The 9,757-nt window shown below is 38.6% G+C and overlaps 1 protein-coding gene and 1 pseudogene across 2 annotated transcripts in view; one reads left to right on the top strand and one right to left on the bottom strand.

The window, feature by feature from the left end:
• OGT (O-linked N-acetylglucosamine (GlcNAc) transferase) overlaps positions 1-435 on the bottom strand; it is a 41,615-nt gene extending 41,180 nt beyond the window's left edge. For both annotated transcript variants that reach the window (XM_043897813.1, XM_043897812.1), the window contains exon 1: positions 169-435. In XM_043897813.1, the coding sequence (XP_043753748.1) occupies positions 169-205 (37 nt within the window). In that variant the 5' untranslated portion in view covers positions 206-435. The remainder of the gene's footprint in view (positions 1-168) is intronic.
• Positions 400-5,672, top strand: LOC122690449 (annotated as a pseudogene).
• The last annotated feature ends 4,085 nt before the right edge of the window (positions 5,673-9,757 follow it).

Raw genomic sequence — 9,757 nt, forward strand, 5'->3', positions numbered from 1 at the left:
TAGGACCAGACGACAGCAGAAAACCCAGATCAGATGCCGCTAGACGCCGAAAAGCTTAGCGATGCCGCTGATGCAATGGGGATGGCCAGAGGGGAGGGAGTGATGAGAGGCAGAAGACGGCGCGAGACCCCAAGGGGGCGTCTGCCAAGGTGGAACAGACACCGGTACCTGTGCTGTCGGCCACGTTGCCCACGGAAGACGCCATCTGGAGCTTCTAAAGCGAGTGTGAGAAGGTGGTAATTGAATCCTGCAGCCGCCACTACTGGCAAGAATGTTTCTAGAGGTAGTAGCACGAGGGCAGCAGCCGTACCAGTGCTTTGGCAGGCTTAAGCAGCAGCAACAGTTACAGCTTTCGAACCCTAGAACTCTGGTTGGCCATCTACCTCTCACGATCTTGAAATGGCGGCGACGGCTCCTCGGCCGAAACAACACGGGCCGGAACTACTTTCTGTTACAATCAAGTACCAGCGCGGAAGTAGCGCGGTAACCAGTGCTACCAACAAAATGACTATAATCAAAGTCAATCGCTCGTATGTAACCTTCCGCGCAGGGCCCATTGCGACAAACACGATTATGTCGAGAGCGCATGCGAGCAGCCCTGTCAACCCCACTGGCTGTTAGGGCACTGTCTGGGACAGGAGCCACGAAGTTTTTTTACTAGCGAAGCGGATGGTTTAAAAGAAACTATACACTTAAGTGGTACATTTTGGCCAGTGGTATAGTCTATTACCTAGCAAAGAGCATAGATTTTAATAGGAATGCCAAAGGCATATGCAAAAGTTTCATCAACTTCATTCGTATAGTTGCAAGGATGATGAATCAATTCTGAGCAAGTAAATTTAAATGGTTATATTTCAAAGGCTAGAATTCAAAACAGCGGAGAGTTCCAATTTGAACACGTCTTAGTTCTGATTCCAGCCATTGGTTTAAGCGCTTTGATGAAAAGGATTGAGTTTCTCAGGGCCAAGCATCTCAGATTTTGGCCATGTAGCCCGAAAGTTCCAAATCCTCTTGGTGTTCACGATAATTTTGCCCACAGTATTACGGCAAATGCTTCACAACTCAGGGACATGCTGACAATTTGCACTCCAAAGGCAGCAGCCAATAAAAATGTTAAAGATTCATATTCTTCAAAATCCATGACCCTTCCGAGTTGACTTCATTTCCACCATGTTGCTTTGCAAATTGTTACAATCGGTGCTACCATTTAACTCAAGGCAGCTCAACAATGATAAATGGATTCATTTGCCATCTACCTAAACCACACGTCTAAATAAAGACTAAACTGCTCCGCTTCCTTGAACAAATCAGTTCTTTATGATCCTCCGGCAGTTTCAAGTCCACTGTTCAGACGTTTTGTCACATTGGTATTAATTTATATTGCATCTCTTGTTCCAGAAAGGATTAAAGTAGCTTGCCACATTAGCAAGAAATTACAAACCAGTGGAGGCAAGAAGCTGGGTCTCTCAAAGGCTTTTTTTTTCCCCAAAGGCTTTTTATTTCCCCAAAAATAGTCCTTGATCTAAGAAAACAAGTCTGTGAGTTTATTCAAAATGTTTCTACTACCTAGGCATCTGACCACACTTATTTTTTTTTTTTTTTTTTTGACCACACTTATTTTTTAAAAAAAACTTAAGTCCTCAAATTTTGCTTTAATTTCTTTGAGACAGTTCACATACTGTTAATTATGTATATGAGTGCAGAAGAAATTTGTAATATTGATAGTTTCTTCTATTACATCCATAATTAAAAGTCAGGTGCAGTGAAAAAGAAAAAGTTCACTACACAAACTCTCCAGGAAATTGGGCACCAGCTTCTTCTCTTAATTTGATTTAACTGGTAAAACCTTCCCCCACCTCCACTCCCCCCCCCCAGTGCCCCACCCCTCACTACAAGAGTTTGATCTGTGGTGAATAAAATCAGCTTTTCAACTTTTATAACAGACTTCTCAAATTCCACTGGCAGATGTTTAGGCCTTCCTGATTAGAGGGTGCTTAGCTAATTAAGTAAAATTCTTCTTCAATGCCAGGTTATGTTGCCAGCTGGGCCAGCTATTTGGCCCATCCATACTTGTGTCTAAGTTTCCTTCTCCTGAGAGAGGAGTCAAGGGATGCTGCTGGGGAAAGCTGGGTAGTGGAAAGCTGTGAATCAATAAGGAAACACCCCCCCTCCCCCGTTGGAATCTCAAGAACCCCTTCCAGGTGCTTTCCAGGAGTAGCACCTGGAGGGTTTAGTTTGAAGGACTTATCAGATAAAACCATCTTCTTTGGCCAATCAAGTAACATTTACTAGAGTCTGTGCAAGGCACTGTGGGGGATGCAAAAATCAACAAGAGAAGATCTTTGCCCTCAAGGAAATTGAAGCCCAGTTAGACACAGAAAGCCACTAGAGCATAAAAAAGAATAGTATTATTAAGGTGATAAAATACATCATGTCTGTAAATATCTGAGGAGGGAACAATCACTTCAGACTGGAGAAAGGTGACCAAGAAGGCCTGACCTAGGCGTTGAAGGGGGTGATTTTGTGTGTTCTTTCACACCGATTTCTGTTTACTTTTTTTGTTTTGTTTTATTTTTTCCCTTTTATGGGTAGCAATTCAAAATTCAGAATCATCTAAAACAAACCAGATGCCTCTTCCACCGCAATCCCAAACTTTGCCACCCTAATAACACCGCTAATAGTGCATTAGTTTTCTGTTACTGTCTCGCAAATTACCACCAACTTAGCGGCTTGAAACAAATACATATTTCGCAGCAGTTGCGCCAGCGCTTGGTGAGGGAGCCTGAGACACGCTCTGGCCGCCGCCGCCGCCGCCGCCGCCGCCGCCACCACCGCGCTGTTGCCGCTGGAAAAATGGCTCCAAATGGTTCAATGAAGCTGGAAGAATACACAGATGTAGCACCACAGGCTCATCAGATGTTTGCGGATAATGTTCCAGAGAGAGATCGACTTCCACCCCCCAGATTAGCTAACCAGTCATAACGAAGAAAATTTGTTTTAAAACCTTTTGGAAATCGTTGAACCTGAATAAAAGGATGAAGCTGATTTCATGGTAGCACAGCAACCATCACTAGCCAGTAAGTTTGGGAAACATGATTCCTTATTTGGTAGCTGCTATGGTCAAGACATGGCCAGCTGGGATATCAACAGGGAAGATGAAAAAGGTAGAACAAAATAGATCAAAGAGTGAAAGCCTAATGGGTACCTTAAAAAGGCGGCTTTCTGCAGAACAAAAGCAGAGAGGCAAGAGGATCACACCCTCTGGGAGCTCCTCTCCTCAGCACCAGTAGTTTTGAAAGATGTGACTTCTGGAAGATCAATAAGGTCCACTTCCCTTGGCAGTCATCACTATAGTCCTACCCCTTAGCCTCTTGACCATGAAACTCTGAGGAGGCTTGTATCAAAATGGAGGAAATAAGATTCAAAGCCTTGGTTCATTCTTCCAATCCAGATCCAACACAGAATGATGTCTGAAAATATTTTCAGTCTTCAGACTGAAACTGTGTGCTGAGAACAAAATAATTGAAGAGTTCAGAATCTCAGAATGGAGATTTGCATCTTTCCTCAATGAACACGAACCTGTAGTTATTGGACTTATGCCTCAAGGCTGTGCTTGGGACTTCCCTCCTGGTACAGGGGCTAGGAATTTGCCTGCCAGTGCAGGGGACACAGGATTGATCCCTGGTCTGGGAAGATTTCACATGCCTCCAAGCAACTGAGCGGATGCACCTAGAGTCCTGTGAACCCGGGGCACCACAATGGAGGGTAGTCCCTGAAGGAAAGTTACACCGCTCAAAATCCCCTCCTGGTCCTCCCCACCATTCTATGCAAAGCAAAGAACTCTGTCAACGAAGAAACAAATGGACATTAAGGTTGATTACACCCAGCTCCCAGCCTGTCCCAGCCTCTGGCGGATCTCCAAATTCCTTGTCCCAGCCGTTTCTGAGAGAACTAATCTGAACAACCTTGGAGAAGAACAGGCCCCCTTAAGACAGTAGATTTCCACATATATGCCTATATATACTTAACTCTTTTCTTGGGTTAGTGCAGCAGCTCACTAATCTGACTACTGCCCCTTCTCGCCTCATTAAAGGTGATCTGTTCCTGTAAAGTGCCGGTCTTGTTCTTTTTCTGAACCTTGCCTTCTCTGACTCCCTTACCCTACAGTCCCTACTTACCACAACTAGAGAAAGCCCTCTCAGCAGCAACGAAAACCCAGCACAACCAAAAATAAATAAACAAATTAAAAAAAAAAAAAAAAGACTGCATTTGATATTCTGTGCCTAGAAATGAGGTAATGTATGCTTTGGAAGGATAGCCTAGCTATTGTCTGGATAGTTCGCCCATGTCCAGGAGGTATTTCTTGACATTTTGAATTTGTAAAGGCACTTTCTCATCTTGTTAATATGCTAAACTACAGGGCACTCCCAACTACTTACAAACCCAACTCTTCGTTCTGTGTCCTTAGGCAAGTTATTTAACTTCTCTGCATCGTAATCTCCAAAACATGGAAAGGTTGTTATGAGGACTAAGTGGAATAACTTTGTTGTTTAGTCGCTCAGCTGGGTCTGACTGTTTTTGACCCCATGGACTGGCAGGCTCTTCAGTCCTTGGGATTTCCCAGGCAAGAATACTGGAGTGGGTTGCTATGTCCTCCTCCAGGGGATCTTCCCAACCTGGGGATCAAACCCAGGTCTCCCACTTTGCAGGCAGATTCTTTACTGAGTCACTAGGGAAGCCACATACATAGATAGAAAACCCGCAGAGTGGGGCAAGGAGTGAGAACTATTCTTTCTCCTCCTGCCTTCTCAAAGTGTCACTCAGTTGTGTCTGACTCTGCGACGCCGTTTCTGCAGTTCCTTCTCAATCCAGAGAGAACTCTCTCCCAAAATGAAAATCTGGAAGACGAGGACCTAGTCGTTGCCCCAGAGAACTTTGTGGATCCGTCTGTGTACAGCTTTGTTCATTGACACCACAGGTGTCATGTTGCAAAGCCCAAGAGTGAGTCATGATGATGTCCCTCCACACTCACCATAACAGAATAATCAAATCCAAATGAACATCAGTGGACTTACCAGCACAGATGTCCATGTGTCTGAAAGTATGTGTGCTATCATATGAATTTTGATCCTGACTCTGCTCCCGTGGTTGCAAGAGTTATGACTCAATGGAAAGTAGCGGTCTTATGGTTGTGACAAGCTTTACAGAGGAGTTGAAAAAACTTGCGAAATAAGGATAGTGCTGGGGACCAATCACATGCTGGGAGAAGGAAGGAAATCTAGCAAAAATGCCAGATGGTTCTTTTCTTGCTCCAGCTAGTTCTGATGACCGTTATCTTTTAAGCTCCAGCTTTCACCCCCATAGTAAAACACTTTACACTAGAATTGAGCGCTCAAATGTTAGGTTTTGCTTTTTATGAACAACCAGATGTGGATGGACAATTTGCTGATCTAATTAAACATTCAGCCAGGCACTGGGAAAATAGAGCTTTTTGTTATTCAAGGTCTCGGTTACCTGGATATGCAGTTTACCCTATCAGACTGACCAATCAAGTATCACAATTCCAGAAGGTGCATTCTTTGCCATACCTGTGCTGTTTTGTTATATGTCAGCATATCACAATAGATTTATTTAAAAAGCTGCTTTTGCCAAACAAAGTGAAGAATTATTGAAAGATTAGGAGAACCCTCCATCTTGCACTTTGGGTTCCAGAAATGAGACTGGACTATAGTTTATAAACTTACATAACTATCAAATCTTTTGCTGCCATAACTGTTCAAGATTAAGGTGAAAAGAATAGCCAATTTGTTTAGGGGTGAGGAAGTATTGCCAACATGCCTTGAGTTTATTTTTGGTTCTTGAAAAAGAACCAAAAGGCTTGAGAAGTGTGAGTTGTCTTCTATCATATGCAAAATAATGACAATGTAAATTATCAGATTCTTCTTAATCTATGCCCCCCAAGTCCTTTGCTGCTATCCATTGTGATTTTTATGCATTGAGAACACATTTCACCTGTATGCAACCCGAAGTTAAGCTGAAAGAAATTTTTAGAATAAAAATTGTGGTCTATTTAAATGGCCTGTTTTCAAAAGATAGTGTTGAAGAAACATACACATGTGATAAAATGCACAATTTACACATACACTAAAAAAGATCTGTAATCTTATACTGTAGGAAGATTTAGAATTATGAATTGACATAGATTGGGTAATAAAATGAAGATCTGCAGTTTATCTTTTACGGACGATTTTTTTCTAAATTGTTTTTAAGGTTGTGCTAAATTTTTGGTTGTGAAAAGTTCAGTTTTTCTGTTGCCTTCATTTTCATCTAGGATTTGTATATTTTATAAAAATGGCCTTGCATTTAAAAATCTTGAAGAAATGTAGCCTGCTAATTTAGAAATTGTTGCTTTTCCTGTCTTTATAAACACTGATACAAATTGACATAACATATAAAGACCTATGGAACTAAAACTATTATTAAATAAATATTACATGAATTTAGATTCCTATGGTAGCAATTTTTTACATCTGTACTTTCCTCTGGTGAATGCTTTATCTCAGTTTCTTCAGTTTAGTCAACATTTTCTTCGTAGTACTTGATTGTACCACTAATTTGCATAAATGGATTGGCAGATTCTCTTGCAATATTAAAGTTCATATTAGGTTTGGAATTGACTTAGATAAAAAGAAAACATTGTTTTGCAGTTGGATTTATAGTTCTCCTTAATGTAGTCACTTGTAAAATGTGCTAGATTTGACCTCTGCCCCCACCAAAGACTCTAGTGGAAAAAAGTGTGGAAATTGTGAAGCATTGTGTAAGAAAAATATTAAACCATATCATATATATGGAAGTCTTATTGCCTATCATATGTACTGCCATTTTTGAAAGTTTTTACTTGTTTATTTTAAATTTAGCCAAGTCTTGAGTAATTTGGAATCTTAAACATTTTACCTCTGATTCAGTAGTCATGGGGGTGATTATCCCTAATATTTTTTTATTTTGAAATGCAGTGTTTATTCATTGCACAATGCTGTAACATAGTGTTTTGATATTGCCCTGTCTAGAAAATGCTTCCATCTGCACAAGAAAAATGTTTCTAAGATGACACATGTAATTCAAGATGTTTCTTCCTTTGTCACTAAGTTTAAAGGGTAAAAGGGTAAAAGTCTTAAGTCAAATTTATTTGCTTTGTCATTCAAACATATCTGTATCCCTACTTTTTTCTCTATTTGTTCTTTAAGGTCAGAATTGAAATATTACCAAGAAAAGGCACAAAGCCATAATATCATGGCACTATTTCTTTTGACTTGAGAGGAAAATACTGAGTTTTGGCAGATGCTGATTATACCTTGTTGTGGAAACTCCTCTCTCATTTTCTGATGTTTTCACCTAATAAGAAGATGGAGACTATTATAATAATACCATTTGTGTTCACTATAAGCTATTCATATTAAGAATTATTACACAGTTGTAAGCTTGTTATCAAATTAATGTAATATATTTAAATCATTCTTTTGCAAAGTTATTTATTTTTAAACAATTTAAAATGTATCTAGAAGTCTAAAAAACCTATTAGAACTCTAATGATATCATAGGAAAGAAAGTCAATATGCAGGAAAATTATATATATAATTTTCCAGTTATTCAACAATATAATTTATCATAATATTAAAAATTATGACATACTTAAGTCTAAGTTTAACAAAATATGTAGAAAACCTGAACACTGAATATTATAAGACATTGCTAAGAAAAATTAAAGGCCTAAATAAAAGGAGATATATATATATGTTTATGGACTTGTGGACCCAACAGTGTTAACATATGAATCTCCATATTGATCTATAGATTCAGTGCATTCCATATTATAATCCTCAAATCCATTTTGCCCTATAGAAATTGACAAGCTGATTTAAAAATGTGTAAATGAAAAGGACCTTCAACAAAGCAATTTGAGATGAGCAGCAATTTGGTACTAGAAGAACAAGAGACACATGGTACCATGGCATTGGGGAGTTTTCAGAAATACAAGTAAATTTATATATTTTGCTGATTTTGAACAAAGCAACTCAATGGAGAAAGGCAATCTCTTCAAGAAATGGCCCTAGAATAAATGAATATTCCTTATTTTAACAGATAAATTGATTGCATACACTGTGATAATTATTGCATAAGTGGTAGGGTTAAAGAAGTGAACTATCAAATTCTGGCTTTTAATCCTGGTTTCCTGTAGGCATTATTTTTCTAATTAATTTTGTTATTTTAAAATTAATGTTCCAATTACAGTTCTTTCTTCATAGCAAAAGTTCTGATACATAGGTATCTTTTTATTATTCTTTCCTGAATAGGCTACAATTTCAAAATTTATTGTATATTGTATTTATTGTATTGTATTACAATACTATTTATTGTATTGTAATACAATGAATACAATTTCAAATTTATACATACATACATGTGATCCCTTCCCAAATGGAGATGTTAAAAATATCCCTATTCAGATCACTAGTTACAAAACAGGAACTGTATGATAGAAAACTCCAGCAGTGATTACCTCTACCACTTCCAATTAGTATTACTAATTACTATCAGTAGTTTAGCAATTAGTATTACTAATTATGGAAAACTCTGATATTAGGTGTTTGCAAATATATGCAGTATTACCTTGGAAGTGTTCTTCAGAATCCAGTGAAATCTTTTTAACTTACAATATAGAAAAAACCTGGAGTTGAGGAACAAGTTAAATGACAGTGTGAGGAAGCAAATATAGAAAGTGAGGCATTTGGTAAACAACTTCCTTCAAGAAAAAGGTGGGGTTTAAGTGCAAAAGATTAATATTCAGGGGCAAAGTCTACAGCTTCCTCTTACATGCACAAATAACTACATACAATTAGAAAAGGAGATAGAAATAAAATAAAATGTTACCAACGATGTCAGCAATTTCACTATTCCTTCTACTTTTCTCTATGTTGAAATTTTCATTTTAAAAAAGTTGCAAAAGAAATTTCCAAGTGGACAGTTTAGTTTTCCTTTGTACTATTAATTTCCATCATATCCTAAGTTTTGAACAAAGAATGCAGACCATAAGCTATTCTCAACAACTTTACACACATTAAAAGGCTGGGTGTCTCTCATGAATTGTTTGATTCAACTTAAGAGGTGAGTTCTAAATTAATGTCGTCTCATGTTTCTTTCTTTCTACAAAGTATTATCCAGGAAGATTTACCTAACATTCTGAAATGGATGCATGGAGGGACAGGCATTTCTAAATTAATTACACCTGTAGGGTTTTACTCTCAAAATTTCACTACCAGTTAAAAACTACAATAATAATAAAACTAATAAATATTGAAAATATGTTTTTACAAGTATGTAAATTCTATTATCATCACCATCTTAAAACAATGCCTTGAGATGAAAAATATGGTGCCTGGTATCAAATAGGTTGTTAGATGTAGAATGACAATGATGAGAGTTAATATGTGTGACATGGCTAAAGGCTTTCTATTATGTATCATATTCAGTTCAGTTCAGTTCAGTCACTCAGTTGTGTCCAACTCTTTGTGACCCCAAGGACTGCAGCATGCCAGGCTTCTCTGTCCATCACCAGCTCCCCGAGATTACTCAAATTCATGTCCATAGAGTCAGTGATGCCATCCAACCATCTCATCCTCTGTTGTCCTCTTCTGCCTTCAATCTTTCCCAGCATCAGGGTCTTTTCCAGTGAGTCAGCTCTTTGCATCAGGTGGCTAAA

This window comes from Cervus elaphus, chromosome X (assembly GCF_910594005.1).
Source record: "Cervus elaphus chromosome X, mCerEla1.1, whole genome shotgun sequence".
NCBI lineage: Eukaryota > Metazoa > Chordata > Mammalia > Artiodactyla > Cervidae > Cervus > Cervus elaphus.